The sequence below is a fragment of the Cervus elaphus genome, chromosome 6 (assembly GCF_910594005.1).
Source record: "Cervus elaphus chromosome 6, mCerEla1.1, whole genome shotgun sequence".
Lineage (NCBI taxonomy): Eukaryota > Metazoa > Chordata > Mammalia > Artiodactyla > Cervidae > Cervus > Cervus elaphus.
The window spans coordinates 4,191,703-4,215,459 of record NC_057820.1 but is presented as its reverse complement, the minus strand read 5'-3'; the positions used below and the strand labels follow the sequence as shown (position 1 = coordinate 4,215,459).

Sequence of the window (23,757 nt, the reverse complement as noted above, 5' to 3'; positions counted from 1 at the left end):
CTGCTGAGCTTTACCAAACAGTTAAGCGGTTGTGTTTGGCTGGGCGTCTCACCCACTCAGGGGAAGACAGGGGGGGCTTTGACCTGCCATTAGCCCTTCTGTGCCATTTATTTGAAACTCTCATGCAGTGTTTCTGCTTTAGCCCCCTGTAATTTGTACTTTGCCTAAAGTGGTCCAGTGCTGGGCCCAAGGAGTTTCAGGAACTGGTGCTCTGGAGATCCCCTTGGTTCCGAAATGAGACCCATGTAAGTGTGGATCCGTGTGAGCGGTGTGGCGTTTAGCGGGTCGCTCATGTGTCTGCCGCGCCCTGCCTTCCACGTTGTGCCGGTTACGTGGCTGCTTTGTGGGTGGTGCCTGGCAGTGCTCTGCATGGCTGCAGTAAATGGACCCGTCTTGTCCCTGCTGTTGTTAAGCAATCAGAGTGGAATGCCATGTTTTTAAAAATAAAGGTGTTAACTTAGAGCTCAGAGCAGCAAGGAGAAGGGAGCTAGGTTGCCCTGGGGACACTCAGGGAGGCCTGTTGGGGAGCTGGTATCTCCCGGACCTTGGAAGGATTGATCGTTCCCTGGTGAGGAGAGAGGGACAGGGCAGAGGGCACATGAGCCTTCTGGAGCAGGAAGCCTGGCTTCGCTGGTGGGGCACGCGGGGGCTGGAGCCAGACTGGAAGGGGCAGAGCCCGGTAGCCCTGCAGCTGGTGCCCGGAGGGAAGCCCCTGGGCTAACGTCCTAGCCCAGAGAGTGTGTGACCTGGGCTCCGTGGTAGGAAGGTGAGTCTGGAGGAGTGTGGAGGTGGACCGGAGTGGCCGCCGGGGGGGCCGTGAGGACCTGTGTCCGTGTGTGTTGTCCGTTGCCCACCGGTGTCTCCCTGTGATTGCCAGGTGCTGACTGCCTTGCAGAAGGACAGCAGGGAGATGGAGAAAGGAAGCCCGTCTCTGCGGCATTGACAAGGCAGGTGGACTCGCACTCGGCTGGGAAGCAGGCTCCACGCGGCACCTGTGTGGCCTCAGGCGGATGCCCTGGCAGCTCCGGAGGACGGGCTGTTTCCACGTTTGATCCCTAATGCTGGAGTTGGCCTTAAACACAACACAACAAACAAAAAACACTTTTAAAGAATTAAACCAAGGCTAAGCCTTAAGAAGCTCAGTGGAATGATGACCATGGCTAACCACTGCGTATTCTGCATGGTTTAAAAACAGGCCAGTGGCGAATTCCCTCCCCTCATTTCAGCAAAAGTTAATTAAATTGTAATGCTTTTATGTCAACTACCAGAAAGTACATTACAATTTTTTGTTAGCCAAGGTGCATGAGAAATGTTATTTGGGAGACCTCAGAGATGTCATTGGCTCATATCTACATATTTTAGTCGAAAAGGGACTGCTGATTTTAGTTGCCGAGGTAATCCTTCCAGAGCTGCAGGTCTTGTTTTTAAAGCCCGCCTACCAAAGACAGCATGACAGGAAGACGGGCTCTCGGAGGACAGCGCTGACTGGTGCGGTGGGCTCCCCGGAACACACACGATCTGACCTTCAGGCTGACCTTTTACCACGTTGCCTTGACGAAATTCCAGCACCGGGGCTGACAGCGCGTGCTCAGGTTCCGGGGGCCTCGCTGTCCCGGAGCCTGCACCCCCGTTTGTCCGGCAGCGGCGGCTCACACAGACCCTGCGACAGTAGCGATGGGCTTTCGTGCGCAGCCGGTCTCTTTGAGCCCGGCCCCTGCCTGCCCGCTGGTTTCGGAGGAGGCCGGGCCAGCACGCTTGGGGCGGGGCCACGCTTGACCCTGCCTCACACTGTCGACTCACTGACAGGACGGCCCGGCCCCGTGAGGAGCGGGGCGCGAGCAGCACGCGTCCAGCGGCCCAATTACCTTGGCAGGAATTCTCAGCGTCCCTGCTGGCAGCCTCGGCCCCCCCCCCCCCATTCGCCACCTTTTTGTCCCAGCTTTTCCTTGACTGATTTGGCGAACTTGGCTTTAAGAGCTTTGGTTATCTGAATTCAGAGACGTGAAGACCGTCGGCATGGAGTCCAGAGGACAGCCCCGTCCCCGTGGACACGGCTCCCACGTGCGCGCCCAGGCGCACCGGTCTCCAGAGTGCTCGGGAGGCCAGGCCCACGCCACTTGCCGCCCAGCCGCCCTTCTCAGCCATACGTCCGCCCTCGGGGTGGAGCCTAACCACAGCGTTACTTTTATAGGTTTTTCTCCACCTGCCATGCCTGCCGATGACTTCAGGTACAAAGCAAGTTGCCGAGCCGGTGGTCGGTCCTCATGCCCTCCACCCTGGCTCTATCCCACATGTCCTTTCCCCCCTCGTGTTCCTGGCTGAACTCCCCGGGGAGCTTGCAGAGCATCCCCCACCACTTCTTGCCTCGGCCTTGAATCGCCGACCTGCCTGACCCCTTGGAGGAGGCCTTCTGTCTCCACCGAGCTCCGGGGCAGCCGTTCCCAGACTCCGTGAGGGGCTGAGCGTAACTGGGCCGGGGCGGGCCTGGAAACGGGCTGCCGGCCCCTTCACGCCCTTCCTCGCGGACGTACATGGTCTCCTCCCATGACGTGGGCTTTCTGTTCATGAAAGATGTATATATTTTCTTACTGTACATAAAGACGTTCCCGAAGTGGTGACAGAAAGCGATGCAGCCGGGGCCACAGGCAGTTGCTGCGAATACGTTTGTGCGCCTCCACGTGCCATCAGCCCCCCCAGCCCTCAACGTGGCTGTCAGACGGTTCGACGTAAATCTCTTCGGATAGCACCGTATATGCATTGAGTTTTTAAGCAGGATTTCAGGCCATTCTGCAACACTTCCAGATCTGTAGTTTAGAGGAAGTTTTCGTGACCTGTTCAGGGACCACGCAGGCTCTCTGCTGGCTGATGTGTCCACCTCGGAGTCTGGGAAGTTCGAGGTCCCAGTCCAAGGTTGCTCAGCCATTTGCCACAGAGGGCAGAGGGCTGCCAGACAGCACAGGGCTGCGCTTCTCTGCTTGCCATTCTGGTTTCGGAAAACCGGAAGCAGAGTTGAAACGCAGCTCCCTCTTGGGAAGTTGGCCCTCTCCACTTCCAGTGCCACTGATGTTCAGAAAGTGAGATGTCAGGGTTGGGGCCTCTGCGGCTGGCACCTTAGAGTCGGTTGCCGTGTCCCCACCAGTCACTGAAATCCCATCTACAACAACGTTCACTTTAAAGGGTACTTTTTAACTGCTCCGTTTTTGACTATTTTAAATAGTTTGCTGATAGAAAACTCCTGATAACACTTGCCTACATATCATGTTTTAATTGCTTGTACAGTTAACCTTTAATTTTATTTAGGAAAGTGTATCAAACTAGGGCTTTTTGAATTGTAAATATGTGGTTTTATTAAATAAAAGTCATGTAAAATTGTTGCTTATGTTCACTGCCATTTGGTTTCAAGTTTAGAGTTCTCACCCCAAAGTATGGTAAAGTTTGACTTTGAGCATCGTGCTATTTGGATATTTTCAAATGCAGTTACTTACTAGTCTCAGTTAAATAAAAGAGGTGGTTCGGTTACTGTGATTTGGTCCGGGGATCGGAAGGAAGGTTAGTGCCACCCCCCTTCCAGGCTGAGGGGAGCCCCAGGCTTGCTGCCCCTTGAGCCTGATCGCCTGCAGCTTTAGCCCCTGGTCCCCTGGCCCACGGCGCCTGCTCCGCTCACCTGCTCACACTCCCCACCCGTCCTAGCAGGGCGTCAGGTTCTCCGGGCCAGCTGCTAGGCTCTTTCCCTGACCCTGAGTCTGCCGGGTGCCCTGCGGTGTCCGCGGGCACCCGTGGCCCCTCGCCGTCTGGGGGGCGGAGACCAGCGGTGCTACCCCACCGCGGGGGCAGTGAGCGTGACGTGGTCCACCAGGTCCCGGAGCCGGGCAGAGAGATGGACGCTCACGTTGCTGGTGTGTGTGCCCGTCCTTCCGTTCTCAGGCGCCCGGCTTCTGGGCCGTTTGCTCTGAAGTCTCTGCGCCCCGCACGGTGCTCAGAAACAGCGCCCTCCCTCTCCACGGGCGGCCTGCCCCAGGGCTCCGGGCCACTGCCCTGTGGTCTCCACCCTCTGCAGGCTGAGGCTGGTGGAGGGTTATCGAGGGTTGACAGCTGGGGGCTCGCTCACTGCTCCGCCCACGCCAGGCCTGGGGCTCAGTCTCCAGGATGACTTCATTTATCTCCGCAGCAGCTCTGTCGCGGCCGTGTCGGAGGCGTGGCTCAGAAGCCATCTGCTTTGGGCCCCTCCGGCTGTGTGGTGGCAGAGTGGGGACTCAGACTCTGGCCCGAGGCTCCCCAGAGAACATGTTGCTCTGGGGCTTCTGACCTCTGCTCTGAGGAGGCAGAGCCGTGCCTGATGGCTGGCCCTGAAGGGTGACCCCTGGCCAACTGTGGCAAGGGTGGAAGTTGGGGAGTGTTTTCCCAAGAGAAACTAGGGGCCTGACAGGTCAAAGACAACCACCCCCTGAAGTGTGCAGCCTGCCAAGAAGGCAAGAGAGGGAAGGAGGTGCTGCACCAGCAGGGCCGGGAGGCGGGCGCCCCCCAGCCAGGCCTTGGGGTGAGCTCTGGGTCACCAGGAGTAGCACAGGAGGGGTGTGGCCGGCAGAGGGAAGCCTTAGAGCCAGGTCCTCAGACGGGACACAGTAGAAGTCGTCTCCTGGGGTCCCTTTCATCCATAGCATCTGCATGCTTCATCACCCTAAGACCATCTCAGAGTTTAAAACAAACTAGTATTGGGGGTGGATGCACTCTCTTTTTATAAAAGACACCCTTCCCAGGTGGCTCAGTGGGTAAAGAATCTTCTGGAAATGCAGGAGGCACAGATTCGATCCCTGGGTCAGGAAGATCTTCTGGAGAAGGAAGTGGCAACCCTCTCCAGTCTTCTTGCTTGGAGAATCCTGTGGACAGAGGAGCCTGGCGGGCTACAGTCTGTGGGGTCACAAAGAGTCGGAGACCACTGAAGCGACTGAGCAAGCATGCACGCCTGACTAGTGGTAAAAATCTAAATTATGACTGCAGACGAACTTACACGAAAAGAAAAGCATGTATTTCCACTGAGGAACTAAAAAATTTCACATGTGCTGTCATCCAAAAATGGTTTTCATTTAGTGGTGAAGAAGTGTTTCCTTTTCAGATGCCTTGGGCTTTATCCAGGTAGTGCCTGTGTCCCTTATGCCGCCGATGCCAACAAGAAACAAAAAGCCCTCTGTAACAGCAGCCTCATCCAGTTCAGATCATTTAAAAACAGAGAGAAAGGCTAGTTCACCCTGAATCTCCCTTGCCTGTAGGCTGCTGTCTGGCACTTAGACAGCTACTTCCATGAGTTGAGCCTAAGTCACTGATTATTCTCAAGTTTTTTATGCCAATGGTAGTAGTTATTGTATTTACATAATTCAATTAAATGCTATGTCAAAACAGTGTTGCGAAAATGTTGCTTCTAAGAACACTAAAAGCTTTGAAAAGTCTCAGTAAAGGCAAATCTCTTTCAGATGCTGTTGAGTTGGGTGGGGGTGAGACAGCTGGAGAATACTTAGTATGTTGGATGTTACATGTTAACTGCGTGCCAGGCACTACATTAAACCTTTCCTTAAAGTATGTTTGATCCTCAGGACAACTCTGAAGTGACCACCGAGGAGACGGAGGCGCACACAGGCCGAGCCACCTGCCTGATGGAGGAGGTGGAGTGGCCAGGATTTGAGAGAGGATGAGACGGGAGTCTGCGGTGAGGTTATTTTGCAAGAAATTTAAGAGATGCCATAGATGATTCAAAATGGGTGCAGTCATTCGAGAATCAAAGATTCTACCCTTAAGGAAAGGCCTTGGCCATCTCCCCGAAGATTAGCAAGTGGTTGTGTGTTTTATTTTCTAAATTAGGATAAAATGTAGAAAGCAGAAAACCAAGAGGCTAGTTTCATGGACATATTATTTAGATTGTCTTGTGCTTCCATTTTTCAGGCCCTGTACTTTTTGACAAAGAGTGTTCATAAGAATCATCTTAATTTTAGGGGTGTTTTGGTGTTCATTTTGTAGCCTTTTGGTGTTCATAAGGATCATCTTAATTTTAGGTGTTTATAGCCTTTTGGTGTTCATAAGAATCTTAATTTTAGGGGTTTCTAGTCCGGACTGGGGCACTGCTCTGTAACTGTCCCCTCGAGGAAGGGGGCGGATCTGCTGGAATGGACAACTTTGTGTCTCTGGGGTCCTCCTTCCAAAGCTACTAGCCTGCCTCCCTGTCCTTGTCCTCATTGGCTCTGCTTTGTTGAGACATCCTCGTTACTACCTGTCATCATTTTTGAATCTGGCATGGGACTTGTTGCCTGACACGTAATAGGAATTCAAGTAACAAATATATTCAGCAAATGAGACAAACGTGAATGTTATTAACCCAACAAATTTATTGCGCCCGACTCTCCTGCTCACTGTGGTGGTCAGCAGGGAGGATGATAAACCCACCGTCTGCCTCCCAGGGCCTCTGTCTCCTGGGGGTACGGTCACAGAGGGGCGGGCGGGTCACAGGCTGGGGTGGCGCTGTGCCTGCAGACAGCTGTCAGGCGCTGAGGGAGGCAGATGATGATTTTTGGGTCCCTGGCTTTCTTCCTCGGACATGGTCTGTCTGAAACAGCTTGTGAGTTATTGGAACTTCGTTATGAAATAGTTAACAGAAGATTATTACCTTCTAGTCAACTGGAACATCTTCAGCACAGGTAACATAATTGGAGAGGACATCGGTAATTTTGCAGCTTAAACATGACTGAATACACCCACACACCCACACCCCCACATCTCAGAGACCTACTGGTCACCAGGTTGATGGCTGATGAGGAAATCCACCTGGGTAATTGCCGGTGGTTCAAAGTCAGCTGAAAATACTTGTTCTCTCTCTAGTGAACCAAAGGCCGGGAGACTCATCATAAAAGCTATAGGCACCGAGTCTGTTGCCAGTTTGTCTTTGAAGCCTCCCCAGCCACAAAAGAGTGGGCCACTGCTGTTCCCAGTCTGAGGCACAGGAAAAACCAAGTTCTATCCGCCAGGGAATCACTGTTTTACTTTGGTCTTGATGAATAGGATACAGAGAAGATGAAAAAAGTTGTAGAGGAAAAAGAGAAGGGAAGCAGGAAGGCAAAGCTTTTTACTGTCCTCACTGTTACGTTTATGTGCTTTGACTAAGTACGATATTATAAAAGAGTATTCATGCTGTGGAAGTTAGGGAATTTTAATCAGTCCTTATTGGCTTTAAAAAACAAAATGTCATCGAAAGACAAAAGTTATCGTGATAGTCTCACAACTGAGTCATCTGCGTACAGTGGGGTTTTCTAAAGGTATTTAGCACCGAAGAAGAGATCACCCTTCTTATGATCCTTCTTAAATTTAGGGATGGAAGAATACTTTTAATCCCAAATCTGCACACATCTCAAAATTCAAGCTAAGATTACAAAGAAATAAAGCCCCTGACTCCCAAAGCATCAAAGAGACCTTAAAACAGCCATCGCTGATTTCAGGTTAAGGGGATAGACCTGTCAGGGGTTTCTTCATGTTAATATTTGGCACAGTAAAAAATCATGTGCTTAGTGATGGTCTGAGATCTGAAAATATCTTGCTGAAAATGAAAGGCTTGTAGACACTCAGCAGTCACACCACTCTGTATATTTTGCACCTGCAAAACACAATACAGTCACCATTTTGTCTTCACTGGAAAACAAAATTTCATTTTTGGTACAGATCAATGCATTTCTTTAGTGGGTCCAAGAAAATGTTTCACTAGCATTGAAGACTGTCCTTGAGCCAGAAACAGACATTCACAGTTAGACAGACTGAGCCTCCTTTCATTGGACAAGGCTCTTCTCCCTGTTTCTCATCCCTCTTTTCCTGGGTGTTGATTACCCCAGAAGCTAGCGCTGTTTACATGCAAAACAGTTTTAAGGGAATTAGTGAGGTTTGAACTGAAACGAGCGATTCAGGACCACACAGTTCAATCCATTCAAAGAGGATTTACTCTTGTGCTTGGTGCACAGGAATTTGTTGGGCACTCTGCCCGTTTGTTGAACACTCTTGAACATAGAGGAGGATCAGTTCTCCTCAGTGTCAGGACACTGAAATTATGGAGTTGCTCAGAGAGAAAAAGGTCTGTGACAGCTTTTTATGAGAAATCGGGTACATTAAGCCATCCCTGTTTGTTTCCCTGCACCTGTTTTACTATTTTCTCTATATTTAACTCAATTCTGTGCTCAGCATTAATTTGGAAGCTGAAAAATTAAAAATATAAAACACAATTTCATCCCAGTCATCAGGGGCCTTTTCGAGAGTGACAACAAAGGGAGAACAGCAGTTAGTGAAGGATGGAGTTTGCTGAGACTGAAGTTGCCCATCAGTTGAGTCAGGAGGGCAGAAAGGCCTTGGCCTCCCTAATCTTCTGCTTCACGCCTCTACAGGACAGAACAAGCCCGGCGTGGTGGTGCTTCAGGCTCGCCAGGCGCTGGTTGAGCACCTCCGTCCTGTCCACCTTCTCTTCCATGTCCCGGAGGAGGGATTCCTTGCCCAGAAGCCCACACTTCTGATTCAGCCTGATGTTGTCAAGCCGCAGGCCATCTCGGGCTTGCTTAGTCTTGGTCAAGATGTCCCTCTTCTGGGCCACCTGAGCCTCAATCTCCATGAGCTCTGCCTTTTTACACATGTTTTCTATGTCCACAAAGTGTAACTTTTCCTTCACGTGAGTTATTATCTGCACGTTGTTGGTCACCTTGTGGCGCAGTTTCAGGAGCTCCTCGTTCCGCTCCTCGACCTTTTCGTTGAAGGTCTGGTTCTCGATCTTGAGCTGTTCAAAGTCTATCAGGAGCAGGCCCTCGGTCAGGTCCTCCTGGGTCCTCATCCTGGTTTCAAAATGCACCAGGCTCTGCTTCAGCTGCACGTTCTCTAGCCTCACGGCGCTCATCTCCTTCTCCTTCTTATCCTCCAGAGCCTGGATCTGCTCCACCTCTCGCAGAGCGACCTGGCGGCCGCCCCTCATCCGGCAGCTGCCCATGGCCTGCATCACCACCTGCTTCTTGAGCGCCTGGAAGCGCCGCCACTCCTTGTCCACCCGGGAGACCTTCTCTTGGCACTGCAGCTTCAGCTGATCCAGCTCGTGGTGATACCAGCGCAGGTCGTCGGCCTCCTGCTTCCGCAGGTCCTCCAGGACGGCCAGGTGGCGGAGGTAGGCCTGCTCTTTCTCAGAGGCCTCGGGCTCCGCGCCCCTGTCACCTCCGGGCGCCTCGGCGGCGGCCTCCACACCCTTCTTCTTGCGCAGCGCCTCGAAGATCCTGTGCTGCAGGTAGATGTTGTAGCGTTGGTAGCGGCCGCGCTCCACCACCAGGGCGCGATACTGCTCCAGGAGCTCGGCGCGCAGCTGTTGCTCCTGCTGCTTCTGCTCCTCCTCGCTCCAGTCGTGAGGCTCGACAGCGAGCCCCTCGTCGAGGTTTCTCAGCTCGTCCTCGTCTTTCCGGGGGACCCGGGCCTCCAACCCCTCCTCGCTCGCCTCGCTCTCTTCGTCCTCCTCTACCTGGCCTAACTGCGCAGTGCCCCGGGCTGCCGCGGCCTCTTCCTTGCCGACCGTGGCCTGCTGCAGAGAGACCTGCGACGGGGCTCCCTTCCTCCCGGGCTCCGCCACCGCCGCCGCCGCAGCCTCTTCTTCGCCCTCCTCCTCCTCCCCCTCCTCGGGTTCCTCGGGCTCCGGCTCGGCTGGCTCCCCAGGCCCGGCCTCCCGAGGCTTCCCTGGCTCGGCTTCCTCCTGGGCCTCGGCCGGGCTCTCAAGCTCTTCGGACCCCTCCTCGTCAGCAGCTTCGGTGACCGCCAGCCCTTCCTGGGATTTGGCCGGCTTCGGCGCGGCGGCGCCTTCCTCCGAAGCCTCTACGGTCTTCGTCTCCGGCTCCGGCTTCGCGGGTTCCACCGGGGAGGGGGGGACGGAGCTGGCCTTGACCCCGGACAGCCGCGAGGCCAGACTCTCCACCTCTCCATCTTCCGTCTCGGGGTCCCCAGGGTGGTCGTCCATCTCCCTCCCTTCAGGTCAGCGCCGCAGACCCTCCGGCGGGGAGCTGCTGGCTGTTCGGTTTCCAGGGGCAACCAGGGGCGCGCGCGGAGGGGCCCGGCGATTGGCTGGGCCTCTGCCCCACGCCCCGCCCCTTCTCCTCCCCGCCTTCCCGGCCAGAGCAGACCAATGGGAGACCGCGCCCGTACGACGGGGGGGCGGCTTTGATTGGCGGAGAGCGTAGGCTCGTACCTAGAAGGGGCGGGGCACATCCCGCAGTGCTTCCTTTTCCGCCCGCTTTCCAGGGCCTGGGGCCCCGCCCCGTTCTCCCCGCCTCCAGGCCAGAGCAGACCAATGGGAGGCTGCTCACGGACGACGGGGGGCGGCTTTGATTGGCGGAGGGCGTAGGCTCTCACCGAAAGGGGGCGGGGCGCGTCCCGCCGCGGCTTCCTTTTCCGCCCGCTTGCCAGAGCGACGGGGCCTCTGGGGTTGGGGTGCGGGGGGGAAGCGCAGGCGCAGAGCAGCAGGCCGGGTCCCCCACCCCCACCCCCCCCGCCCGGCGGCGCCTGCGCGGTGCGCGACCAGGTCGGCCCGAGGGCGCCTGCGCGCTGAGGCGGGACGCGCGGCCCGGCAGGCCGGCTGCAGCGGGCGCCTGGGGCGGGGCGGCCGCGGCGGCGGCGGCCGCGGCGGTTTCGCTGGAGCGCGGGGCGGCGGGGCCCCGGCGGCGGAAGATGGCGGAGCTCGGCAAGAAGTACTGCGTGTACTGCCTGGCCGAGGTGAGCCCGCTGCGCTTCCGCTGCACTGAGTGCCAGGACATCGAGCTGTGCCCCGAGTGCTTCTCCGCCGGCGCCGAGATCGGCCACCACCGCCGCTACCACGGCTACCAGCTGGTGGACGGCGGGCGCTTCACGCTCTGGGGGCCCGAGGCCGAGGGCGGCTGGACCAGCCGCGAGGAGCAGCTGCTGCTGGATGCCATCGAGCAGTTCGGCTTCGGGAACTGGGTGAGCGGCGGGGCCCCAGGCGCACCTGCGGGGGTGCTGGCTCCGCGAGGGCGCGGGGGGTGGCCATGGGCAGGGGGTAGGGGCCCGCGCCCGCCTCCCGGGGCAGGGCCAGGCGCACAGAGAGGGTGAGCCAGCCGCCCAAGGTCACACAGCAGGAAGTAGCGGGGCGGGGGGGCGGGAATCGGGCTGACTGCCCCCCACCCCCCACCCCCGGGCCGTTTTCCCAGCCTTTTGGGGTGACCTCTGCGGGTGTCTGTCTAGTGCACCCCTTGGGCGAAGCCCGGCGCCCCGCAGGGGACTCCCCAGAAGGGAGTCGGGGGGACACGGGCGGCTCTGAGCCTTGACAGCAGTAGGGCGGCCCAGGAAGGAGTGGGTTTTGCCTGGGGGACAGTGTGCTGAAGGCCAGAGCAGCTCCTCTCTACGCCTTCTGCCCTGCAGGCAGGCGCTCCTGGTCCTCCCGGCCACCCTCACCGCCGCGGCCACCACTCACTTTGTGGCCTTGTGGCCCCTGCCAGGCACTTGTTGACCCTTGCGTCCCCGCGACACCCTGGGCTTCGTGTGACCTGGGCTGAGTGGGTTCTGCCGCGGAGCGCATGGACCGGGCCATGCCTGACCTTTTGCATTTGGGTCTCTCCACTGGGGGCCCAGTTGGTAAAGAGTGCCCCAGCAGTGCAGGATACCCCGGGGTTTGACCCCTGGGTTGGGAAGATCCCCTGGAGAAGGGAAATGGCAACCCACTCCAGTATTCTTGCCTGGAGGATCCCCATGGACAGGGGAACCCAGTGGGCTACCATCCACGGGGTCGCAGAGTTAGGCACGACCGGGCGACTTCACTTTCTCTCAGGAGGTTTCTTTGGGGACATTTATCCGAGGGAGAACACAGCTGGACTGCACTCATCCACATCGGGCTCTGGAGAGAGAGGCATGTGGTGGCTCTTCCCCAGGTGGTCTCTGAGTGTTCTTTGCACTCTGCAAGAGGAGGCTTTCGGCCGTGTTAGAAGGAGAAGGCCTGGCTGGCTTTTGGCCCATAACCACTAGGGATGTGTGGCCACCTCCAGGCGTTGTGAGAAGTGCGGGGGGAGAGACGGGAGCCCACTCCCTCCTCTTTCCATACCCTTCCATGTGGTGGTCCCCCAGCTCCCCGAACCACTTCTCCAGCAGCACAGCCGTCCCTCGCCATCGGCGGGGGGGGGCGGGATTGTTCCAGAATCCTCCCAGGCCACCAGAATCATCCCGTACTCTGTCCCTTGTCTAAAATGTCAGAGCAGGGTTGAGCCCACAGATGCTGGGGCCCGACCGCCGGCCCCTTCTCCTGGGCTTGCCGTTGGAGACGTTCCACGCTTCTCCCCGCGTCCCCAAACCTGCCCTGCCTGTATTTAGGTTAGCTTTTTTCTGTCGGTCAAGCGAGCCCGTCTTCGGGGACCCGTGCCCATTCCGCAGCCCTGGAATCTCGAGCCTCTCCCAGCTCCTTAGAGACACTGCTCCCGGTTCTCAGCTGAGTGCCAGCATCACGGAGGCCACCCCCCGGACCCCCCTCACTTGGTCCTGAAGCGCTGTCCATGGACGTGTGTGGAGCCTCTGCTCCATGCGCGTCCTGTGACGGTGAAGGAGTGTGGAAGGAACGGTGTCAGCCTGGCCTTCATGGGCGTTACAGGGTTGTGGCGGGCTGGTCCTGAGGTCCAGCCTCTGGTTGCAAACCCATCCCTGCCATCCCGGTGCGTATTCCCTGGACTCCTCCACTTCCCTTGACCCAAATCTCACACCTTGATCGGTTGGCTCCTTGGGCTGCAAATGAAGTACCATCCTCAGGGCCTTCTTCCGGGTCCAGTTCAGTGGCAGCCCTATCTTCAGAATCTTCCAGAAGCTAGCCTCTTCTCACAGCCTCAGCGCAGGCTGGTGTCCATCTCTTGCCTGACAGCTCCTGGAGCCTCCGGACTGGCCTCTCTGCTTGGTCCCCGGGCCCTGCAGCCCGTTCCAGGAAGCAGGATTGGAGCCGTGTCTGAGGACAGGTCACCTCCCATCAGCCTGCAGCGGCTTCCAGTTGTACGAAGGTGAAACTTGAGGGCCTGCAGGGCCTTTCAGCGTCTACCTACCCCGGGATCCTTTTGATCATTTGTTATTTGTTCTGTTGAGAGTGCTCCCCACTCCCCGACCCCCCCAATCATGGTTTGTGACTGGTCTTTCTGCTCCCATATCAGTGCTTCAGAGAGACTTCCCTTCCCCGCTTCATTTTTGCAGCTCTTATCTCTGCAGTTGCCGCTAAAAATAGCTGGCATGGACCGAGAGGCTCGCTGGGTGCCGGGCCCTGTGCTGAGCTCGCGTGGTTCCTTGTGAGAGCCTCCTAGCACAGGTCTGTGCCACAGGCTTCGGGCCGAATCGTTTGGTGTCCGAGTCTGTGCTCCGAGCCGCCCCGTCAGCACTGCCTCCCCTGCAGCTCTGCGGAAAATACTTGAAAAGTGAGCCTGGGGCTAAAAGATGTACTGTAGATGCCGAGGGAGGCCGGGAGGGTGCTCTGAGAGCAGGACTACTTTAAGTTGCGCTCAAACCATCTGGAAAGCGTGCTGAAAGGCAGGTTCCGACTCTGGGCTGGCAGCAGGCTCAGCTGCTCCAAGAGACAAAGCCGGGGGCTTCTCCCTGCTTAGCAGGCCTTGGGGTCTGGGGTCGGAGGTCCACGGGCAGGCCGGGGCGTGGCTCTCCCATCTCTCCCTCTGCTCTCTGGGGCGCCTTTGCCCTGAGCTTCGCTCTGCTTCCTCAGAGGCTCCTCTGCAGTGCTGAGATGCGGGCTGTTTCCAGGTGTGAGCAGGCCGCCGTCAGCAGGTGCGGGCTCTGGGTGAGGCGCTTTGCACGCGTGTCTGCCTGCTCCTTTCAGCAGGCTGTGGGCTGGTTCTTGGTTGAAGAGCAGCGATCCCGAGAATGCAAGGCCCTGTTCCAGGCCCCGGCTTCCACGTGGTGAGGCCAGAGCCGGGGCTTAACCTCCTGCTGCGTGCTCCTGGCTGGAGCTGGTTCTTGACCCGACTGGGTGGGGGGTGAATAAGGGGGCCGGGGCTGAGGGACAGGGACCTGGTCCCACGGGCGGGTGTGCGTGTGGGGACAGTGATGCAGAGGCAGGCGAGACCGTTGTGATTTCTCTGGTGGTACACGTGGGCGCGGGGTTGTGGGGACTCCGTGGGGACAGGCCCTGCTGAAGTCTGGACCGTTTGCTCACAGCGTGTCCCAGGGTCCAGGCCTGGCTGAGGGGTGCTGGCCGCAAGGCCAGGAGGGTTTGGGACGAGCAGCAGAGAGGACGGGGGGTGAGGGGCTGACACCTGTGACGGGAGGCCAGGCAAGAGCTCAGACTTCACTGGGCCCACCACGTCCCAGCACCGTGGGTTCTGAGCTGCCTCGTCCCGGGCCGCTGGTTGCGTGCTGGGCGCTGTGCAGGTTCGAGGTTGGAGGACACGGACCCTGGGGGACGCAAGCACGGATGTGAACACCAGGCTGCACTTTCCCACGGCGCCGCGCATTCGTTGGTTGGTTGCTGGAGCATCGACCGGTTTTAGGGAGGCCGGGGCCCCCCCCCACCTCTGGTGGTCAGGAGGACTCCAGGGGCAGGTGGGGTTCACGCTGGCCCCGAAGCTTGATTTCAAGTTGAAAAAGGACGTGGAGTGGTCTGTGGACTCTGCGAGGCCTTGTGCTGTGAACGTACGTTCAGGCTGATTACCGGAGGCAGGCGGAACGTCATGAACAAGGGCTCTCCCTGCGTGGATGACAGTGGGGCCCGGCAGGCTGGGTGACGCGGACGCGCTGTGTGCCTTCATCGTCTGGCACTCACTCAGGACCCATGTTGTGCTGGACCCCACGCTACACGCAGAGCGTCCGCGGGTGAGGTCTGGATGCAGCGGTTACAGAGAGTCCGGGGCTCTGATGCAGTGAGTCCTCAGCGCACTTCTCCTCGGCAGGGCGGAGGCCTTCTGTGCGTTGGTGGGAAATGGGTCAGTTCATCCTGTCAGCTTCCTGAGAGCGGGGGTCTTAATCGCCATCAAGGAGGGGCAGGGAAGAGCTTGGGTGGAGAAGCCAGCTAGAGGTCAGAGAGTTATGCAGAGCGGGGCCTTTGTTGTTTGGGGGGCTGGTTCTGTGGGCCCTAGTCCCCTGGCTCGGGGTTGAACCTGCAGCCCTGCTGAGGGAGCATGGAGTCCACCGGAGCACCAGGGAAAGCCAGTCCCTGAGCAAGTGGTTTTCAAACTCTCAGAGTGATTGAGAAAACCCTGGGAGGCTCCTTAAGCACAGTCCTGTCCTCCCCCGCCACCCCACCCTTCTGAAGTCAGGAGGTCAGGGGGCGGCGTGAGAGTCCGCAGTTCCAACAGGTTCCCAGGTGATGCTGCTGCTGTCCCGGGGACCCTTTACTTTAAGAAGCACCAGTGTAGCTAGAGTAAGGCATGCAACTTGTAAAACTTTTACTATTTGAAAAATGTATATATTTTTATTGTGGTAAAGTATATATTATATATACATAATGCATACGTAAAATACATATTTACATGGGTACATGTATCCAGTGTATACTTTATGTATATATTAGATACATGTATCCATGTATACACATACTTTATGTATACGTAGTATACACTTTATGTATACATTAGACATACAGTGGACTGCAAGGAGATCAAACCAGTCAATCCTAAAGGAAATCAGGCTTGAATATTCATTGGAAGGACTGATGCTGAATCTCCAATACTTTGGCCACCTGATGTGAAGGACTAACTCATTGGAAAAGACGCTGATGCTGGGAAAGATTGAAGGCGGGAGGAAAAGGGGACGACAGAGGATGAGATGGTTGGATGGCATCACCGACTCAATGGAACCGAGTCTGAGCAAGCCCCGGCAGTTGATGGACAGGGAGGCCTGGCGTGCTGCCGTCCACGGGGTCGCAAGGAGTCGACCGTGACTGAGTGACCGAACTGATACATGATGTAAAGTTCCCCATCTTAACCACTTGTGAGTGTCCAGTTCAGGGGCATGGAGCGCATTAGTGCTGCTGGGGGGCGTCACCACTGGCCGGAACTCTCTTGTCTTCACGAACAGAAAGTCAGTCCTCGTTAAACACTAACCCCGTCTCCGCCTCCCGCAGCCCCTCTTAGCTGCTGTTCTCCTTGGTGTCGCTGTGGGTTTACCTGTCTAGGGACCTCACCTAAGTGGGTTCACACACTGTCTGAGCTCTTTGCCTTGTTTCTTAGGATAACGTCCCGGCTTGGCCAGTATTGTAGCGGGTGTCAGAACCTCCTTCGTGCTTGAGGCTGAGTAACAGTCCGCGGTGTGGACGGACCACACTTGGTTTATCTGCTCGTCTGGATGGGCCCTGGCTCTCGGGGGTGCTTCTGTGGTGAACACAGGTGTCCAGATAGCGCTGGAGTCCTTGTTAGTTAGGGTAAACACCAGGAGGTGGAATTGCTGGATGGTGAGGTAATCCTGTGTGTTCCTGGAGGACCCGCCATGCGGTTTTTGCAGAGGGGCCCGTGGCTTCATAAAGCTGTCTCACAAGTGTAGCCTGATTTGACCTGAGAGGCTTTAGTCCCCGTGAGGGGCGGTCACAGGTCTGAGCGGGTGAATCTTGAGTTCAGGGAAGAGGACGGGGACCCTGGGACAGAGCGGAGGCTTATGGAGCTTTCTAGCTTTAAAAAAAAAGAGACCCGTCAGACGGAAGCGGTGGCCCAGGGACACAGGGCACTTGGAGGGGCCGCTGGCCTGGAAGGATGCACGGGAGACCAGTTATCGTGGCAGCTGGCCCTGACCGGCCAGCATGGAGCGGGGCGGGTTGGGCTGGAGGGCAGGGGGAGGGTCTGGAGATGCAGGCGGCCGGCCCAGGGCGTCTTCCCAGCGCTCGAGAGGCCGGTGGGCATTCTCTTCACTGTAAAAGGTGACCGGCTGGGCTGGAGAGGGAAGCGGCCGCATCCAGGGCCCCGTGAGGGTGTGCTGGGCCAGAGTCCCAGCTGCGGGGAGGTGCATGCACACCGGAGCACGCGGGCGGCCGGCAGGTCTGCAGGCCCGGGTCCGAGTCCAGAGCCCAGGTTGGGTCCTCGGGGGCAGCCAGCCTGGAGCGCCCTCCTGGGCCCACGGCTCTGACCTCACCCGGTCCTGCGGGCCCACCGCCCGCTCCTCGGCCTTGGACCCCGCGCTCTCCTGGCCCGGCAGGCGGCTCTTTCTGCCCCCCCTCACCCCATCCCCCCAGGCCCTGCAGCATCCTGGCTGCCCCCCTGGGTCTCTACCCCAGCTGCCCACATGGTGGGCCCTCTGGTTGCTTCTGTCCTCTTGAGGCTTCTTCCTTTAAAGAACGAGGAAGCGGGAGCCATGTCTCCCTGGGGGGATGTAGCATGCTCGCCCCTCCCAGGCCTGGCCCTGGAGCCTCGGAACGAAGCCAGCCTCCCGGCCTCCACCCCCCAGGCAGACACAAGTCTGGTCAGGAAGGGACGTGCTCCCTTCGGGGTACTCCAGAGCAGCCCCGCCGACGACCCGCACGGGAAGGGTGCTCTGTGACATGAACGAGTCATCCTGGTAAAGGCGCTGGTTCGCGCAGAGATGGGACTGGATGCTCTGCACCGGCAAGAAGTGGGTCCCGCGGTGTCCCCCACACGTCCGGGGGGTCAGAGAGGGCACCGAGGCTGCACGCCTGTGAGCTGGTCCGTCCGGAAAGGGGTTGCTGGCACGGCTCTGCCTGCGGGTGGGCGAGAGCTGGCCTCTGTCCCAGGGGTGGCCGTGCCCAAGGTGGTCCTCGCGATCTGGGAGGCGGGGGACGCTGCTCGGAGGATGAGATGAGGTGAAACCCGTAAATGTCCGTACACATTGACTGTGGCTGTTCACGATGGTGTGTTTTATCCTGACAAAACCCTTAAGAGGAGCAATTACAGATGATCAGCAGGAGCCGAGATGACACACGTCTCATGGCAGTGAGTGAGGAGCCAGGACGTGAGCCTCACTCTGGGCACCACGGAAGCCTTCCTGGAGGAGGGGACCTTGGTGAACACAGGCCGTGGAAGCAGGAATAACAAAGCCAGCATCCATGGGCCAAGCCGTGCCCAGCACCAGGATCACCTCATTTAATCCCCGACTGTCCTGTGGTGGTGGCAGGCAGTAGCACCCCCGTAATCCCGACCAGGAGGCGCAGAGAAGTTAGTGACGCGTCCAGGTCACTCAGCAGTGAAGGGGTGGGGCCTGGAGCAGGGCCCGAGGCCCGGCCCCAGGCTCTGGGCAGAGAGGGCAGCTGGCATTTGTGGGCAGAGGCCGGGTCACAGGGCGGGGGCGGCCTTGGCCGGAGGGGAGAGCCCCCGAGGCCACCCCCGGGAGGAGGCCACCCCCGGGAGCTGGCCAGCCTGCCGTGGGACTGTCCTACATCTTTTCCCTTCGGTGATCTCACGGCCGGTGCAGGGTCTCAGAGATGCGTTTTCTTTCTTTTTCAAATGACTCCAGGAATCAGCATACCGAACTCTCCTCACCTTGTTCTAAAGATGGGAGTCTTTTTTTTTTAAGTTCGTGTATAGGAAAACAAGCCTGCAGACTTTGGGCTGCTTCCCGGGTGTTACCGCGAGCTGCGGTGGGAGGGGCCCCCTTCAGCTACAGCTGTGTGCCTTGTTCATTTCACTTGTACTTGAACTTTCCCTTCAAGTCTCTTTCCCCGAAACTTCAGCTGCTCATTGCCCGCCCAGCAGTCCCGTCTGTTTGTCCATCCACCCATCTGGATGAAGCAAAAAAACTTGGACCTTGAACACGCGAGGGACAGGACCTCCCCACTGCCCATGTCCCCCCTGCCGTCACGGGCCGCTGTGAGGCGTGGACGGGACCGTCCCCCCTGGTGTGACCTGCTGACACGTGGGGACCAGAGACGCGTGAGACCAGACGAGTGGGATGCCGGGCCAGTGGCCGGCGTGGACCGTCTTCGTCGGGCTGTGTCCGTCACCGCTTCCCGGAACCTGTGTGTGCTCCCTGGACTCGGAGGGTCAGAGCCGGGCCGTCCCCTTCCGTCACGGCCCGCAGTCTCAGAGCCTGTGAAGTCAGGCTCTGGGGCTTTCCCAGGCCTTTCTCACTGGCACCGAGCTGACTTGGCAGTCCCCGGGGTCGATTCTCAGCAGTCACTGCCCAGCGCCTCCCTGAGTAGCAGCCTCCCCCTAGGCAGTGGCTAAGGTGGTCGGCGATGCGGGGTCCTGGGGACCTGGGTGCAGGGCACCAGCCCCACTGATGTGGCTCCATGAACAGCCACCGCCCAGGTCCCTCTGGAGCCAGAAACCCGTGTTAATGGAAGAGGAGCTGGCTCACCGAGGTGGCGGCACAGGGCCCATGGCCATCCGGCCCCTTGCCTGACAGGGCTGGGGAAACCCAGCCTGTGTGTCTGGAGACTGCCCGGCTTCTTATCCCAGGCCGTCCGCCTCCACAGGCGGAGGCCCCAGGAGTGCGGACGTTCATGGAGCAAGACGCTGAGCGGTGGGCAACCTGCCTGTGAGCCCCGAGGAACCAACCGCCCTGTGTGCTGCCTGGGGGGCGGGGGCTGCCTCCCGGAACAGAGGTCCTCTCTTTTAAGGACGCTGTGTTTTATATGTATATGTATACGTATATGTGTGTGTGTGTGTGTGTATATATATATTTGATGCAAGGAGATCCAACAAGTCAATCCTAAAGGACATCAGTCCTGACTATTCCTTGGAAGGACTGATGTTGAAGCTGAAACTCCAATACTTTGGCCACCTGATGCGAAGAGCTGACTCACTGGGAAAGACCCTGATGCTGGGAAAGATTGAAGGCAGGAGGAGAAGGGGATGATAGAGGATGAGATGGTTGGATGGCATCACTGACTCAATGGACATGAGTTTGAGCAAGCTCCAGGAGTTGGTGATGGACAGGGAAGCCTGGCGTGCTGCAGTCCATGGGGTCACAGAGTCGGACACGGCTGAGCAACTTAAGTAATTTTTGATGAAAATCTTATACCTGTTTAAACAGAGAATTGAGGCAGAATTTAACTTTAAAGAGGTCCCTTTTAGTTTTACTGATAAAAGTGAAAAACTAGTGCACAGAACCTCCACCTCCCTTCCCCGTTCCGTCTCAGAACGTGAGCGTTTTGCATCTCCTGGGGCAGGAAGTTCAGTGTCGGCACAGAAATCAACTCCCGCACAGACCGCCGTGAGGCAGCTGCCCCGGGCGCACACTTCCTCCTGTCTCCGGGGCACGCTGTAGTGCTGGCGCGGGCATGCGGGGCGCCTGTGGTGGGGGTCGGCCCCGCGTCCTGGCCCCCCAGCGGTCCCCAGCGGCCCAGGTGCCCCCTCCTGCTTCTCTCATGCTCGGGACTGCCCTTCGTTTTCAGAACGGGCAGTACCTGCGTCCAGCGGAAAGCGTCAAGTCCTCAGAAGGCAGACAGCGGAGGGCCTCCCTCCCAGCACCCCCAGCCACCCTGCTCCGTGCCCTGGGCACCGGGCTGCGGTCCCGGGCCCTTAGGGAGTGTCTGACAGCGCAGGCGGGCCGCGCCTCCTGGCCCCTCGCGTGCGGGGCCTCACAGGGCCCGGCAGCCTTGCCGGAGAACGGCCACACAGCCCCTGCCTGCTCCGTCCGCACGGTGGGAGCTGACAGAGAGGCCCCCGGACAGGTCACGGGGACGCCTCGGTTTGCTCAGACGCCGATCGCTGCTCAACCTCCCGCCGCGCCCTCGGGCTGAGTCTCCCCCTCGCCGAGTACCCGGGGGGCGCTGGGGGCAGGCTGCCGGGGCGCCAGGGGGCAGCGGCCTCTCGGAGGGCAGAGCTCTCCTGCAGGGCCACACTGGACGAGGCCTGGGGCCCCCGTGCTGAGCCGCGCCGCGCTGGGGGGGCCCTGGCGACGGTCAGACGTGGCTCCCACGACCCCGGCTGCCAGCCAGCGCGGGCAGTGCAGCGCAGGCCGGTGGTGCCCCGCCCCCGGCTCCCTGGGGAGCACAGCCTTTCCTACTGGAAGGACGTGTGTCCCGGAGGCTCCTTGGAACCAGCTGGGGTGGGCTGAGCTGCGGCACAGCGTTACTGACCCCCAGAGCCCCCTGGTTCCTTTACTGTGAGGACCGCGGGCTCACCATCTGGGAGCTGGTGACGGTAGTGATGGCTGTGACTTGCTTTTGCTTTTTCGGACAAAACGTTTCCTGGGAAAGGATAACTGCAGACTTGGTGCTGAGAGAGGTTTTTGAAGGAAGAACCGTGTAGATTCTCCAGCAGACGGCCTGCTCTCGGCTCTGATCCCCGCTTCCCCTCACTGTGCACAGAGGCGGCCTGGCAGGATGGGTCCCGGTGTGGCCTTTTCTGCCACCTGAGCGGCGCCCCGTGGGGAGAGGCTGGCAGGGTGGACGCCAGTCTGGTCACTCTGAGGGGCTTCCTGACACCTTCCTCCCCTCTGTGCCTGGTTGGTCGGCAGGGTCAGCCCCCCAGGGGACCGGCTGGTTTCTTGGGCTCCCGTTCTGCCTGTGGGGGTGCAGGGACCATCCCGACCGTGGCGGGGCGCTGAGCGTCTCTGGGCAGAGCCAGGGGAGTGAGGCCGGCGGGGCGCGGAGTGGCTGCTGGGAGCGAGTGCACACTGCAGGCGGCTGCTTTCTCAAGTGGCTTTAGCGGTTCCCTTTAAGGAAGAGGCCTCTTGGCAGAAGGAAAAGATTGAGGGACTTGTACAATTTCCTCCCATTAATAATCCTGTGCGCACAGGGCGGGTCCCTTCTGGAGGCGTGACCCCTGTCTGCAGCCCGGGTCGGTCTCCCGCTGCTTGCTGGACCCCAGGGGCCCGCAGAAGCGGTGGCCCGATTCCCGGGTCACCTGACCGCCAGCCGGGGAAGGGACACACCGGCCCAGGGCCGGGGCATCAGAGACGGAGCCTGGTGCTTTGCGTTGGGACGCAGGCGGTGCAGTGAGCCAGCCTCCCTCCCTGGTCGGAAGGCCCCGGGCCGCATCTGTTCTCCTAGTTCAGAGTGGAGAGGTCACTAGGGCCAGCAGGGGCCCCCTGGGCTCTGGCTGTCCACCCAGGCCTGTTAGGCTCGCAGCCAGGCTGCTGGGAGGCAGGGCGGCCCCAGCCCGGGTGGCCTCTGCTTGTCCTCTTAAGAGAACCAGGAGAAGAGGTGGGGTCTGGGATGTGGGTTTCAGCTCTGCCCTCTGAGCGGATCGGCGCCTTTCTGAGTTCCTGACTTTCTCCGGGGGTGGATTCCCCAAAGGTTCTCCCTCCATCCAGGGGATCAGCCCAGCCAGAGTGGCTGTGGGGGACAGACATCACGGTGCCTGCGGGCCGCGGGGTGGAGCTGCCTAGGGAGCCCCGCGCCCAGCCTGCGCCTGACGCTCTGATCGCTTCTCGTCTCTGCAGGAGGACATGGCAGCTCACGTCGGCGCTTCCCGGACCCCCCAGGAAGTGATGGAGCATTACGTAAGCATGTACATCCACGGAAACCTGGGCAAGGCCTGCATCCCCGACACCATCCCCAACCGGGTGACCGACCACACCTGCCCCAGTGGGGGCCCCCTCTCTCCCAGCCTCACCACCCCCTTGCCTCCCCTAGACATCTCGGTGGCCGAGCAGCAGCAGCTGGGCTACATGCCGCTGCGGGACGACTACGAGATCGAGTACGACCAGGACGCCGAGACGCTCATCAGCGGGCTCTCGGTCAACTACGACGACGACGACGTGGAGATCGAGCTGAAGCGCGCGCACGTGGACATGTACGTGCGCAAGCTCCGCGAGCGGCAGCGGCGCAAGAACATCGCGCGCGACTACAACCTGGTGCCCGCCTTCCTGGGCAAGGACAAGAAGGAGAAGGAGCGGGCGGCGCGGCGCAAGGTCAGCAAGGAGGAGAAGGAGCTGCGGCTGAAGCTGCGGCCGCTCTACCAGTTCATGTCGTGCAAGGAGTTCGACGACCTGTTCGAGAACATGCACAAGGAGAAGATGCTGCGCGCCAAGATCCGCGAGCTGCAGCGCTACCGGCGCAACGGCATCACCAAGATGGAGGAGTCGGCCGAGTACGAGGCGGCCCGGCACAAGCGCGAGAAGCGCAAGGAGAACAAGGCGGCTGCGGCGGCGGCCGCGGCGGCGGGGGGTGCCAAGCGGGGCAAGGAGGAGGGCCGAGACGGCGAGTTCGCGGCCATCGAGCACCTGCCGGGCTTCGAGCTCTTGTCGGACCGCGAGAAGGTGCTGTGCAGCTCGCTCAACCTGAGCCCCGCGCGCTACGTGACCGTGAAGACCATCATCATCAAGGACCACTTGCAGAAGCGCCAGGGCATCCCCTCCAAGAGCCGCCTGCCCAGCTACCTGGACAAAGTCCTGAAGAAGAGGATCCTGAACTTCCTCACCGAGAGCGGGTGGATATCCAGGGACGCCTCCTGAAGCCCGCCGCCCGGAGCGCCCGGGATGGACGGATGGACAGATGGAGGATAGTCGCCGCGAGAGCACACCGACAGCGAAGAGGGAAAAAAAAAAATTTGTGAGCCAAAACGAAACGGGGTGGGCAGGAGGGGGAGAGGAAACGCTTTTCCGCCCCCCCCACCCCCACCCCTACCCCGCATTGTTGCTCTTTTTTTTAAACAAATCGAGTTCTTTTTTTAGGGTATCAATTCTTTTTACGGTCCTCTGAAGAAGCAATAGCAACAGTCGGATCAAGGGGAAGACAAAACCCATGTATATTTTAACTGAATCCCTAAACGTAGTACTTTAAGATGAGGATTTGCCTTTAAGTGTTGAGTGTGGACACATGATGATGAGATCGGGAAATTTACTTTTTTTTTTTGTTGCTTCCCAGTGGTACAGGACTGTGAGATGGGCGGAGGGGAG

At 58.8% G+C, this 23,757-nt stretch overlaps 3 protein-coding genes across 10 annotated transcripts in view; 2 read left to right on the top strand and 1 right to left on the bottom strand.

Annotated features, from left to right (window-relative positions):
- The window catches only part of TBC1D14 (TBC1 domain family member 14), a 103,304-nt gene extending 99,930 nt beyond the window's left edge, over positions 1 to 3,374 (top strand). For all 8 annotated transcript variants that reach the window (XM_043906095.1, XM_043906100.1, XM_043906098.1 and 5 more), the window contains one exon: positions 878 to 3,374. In XM_043906095.1, the coding sequence (XP_043762030.1) occupies positions 878 to 943 (66 nt within the window). In that variant the 3' untranslated portion in view covers positions 944 to 3,374. The remainder of the gene's footprint in view (positions 1 to 877) is intronic.
- Positions 3,375 to 7,182: 3,808 nt separating this feature from the next.
- On the bottom strand, positions 7,183 to 10,134 carry CCDC96 (coiled-coil domain containing 96). The gene has a single exon (XM_043906104.1). It carries the CDS (start codon positions 10,001 to 10,003, stop codon positions 8,354 to 8,356), a length of 1,650 nt encoding a protein of 549 aa, XP_043762039.1. The 5' UTR covers positions 10,004 to 10,134; the 3' UTR covers positions 7,183 to 8,353.
- A 450-nt stretch (positions 10,135 to 10,584) lies between these two features.
- Positions 10,585 to 23,511, top strand: TADA2B (transcriptional adaptor 2B). The gene is made up of 2 exons (XM_043906105.1): positions 10,585 to 10,980; positions 22,300 to 23,511. Exons 1-2 carry the CDS (start codon positions 10,711 to 10,713, stop codon positions 23,311 to 23,313), a joined length of 1,284 nt encoding a protein of 427 aa, XP_043762040.1. The 5' UTR covers positions 10,585 to 10,710; the 3' UTR covers positions 23,314 to 23,511.
- Positions 23,512 to 23,757: the final 246 nt, after the last annotated feature.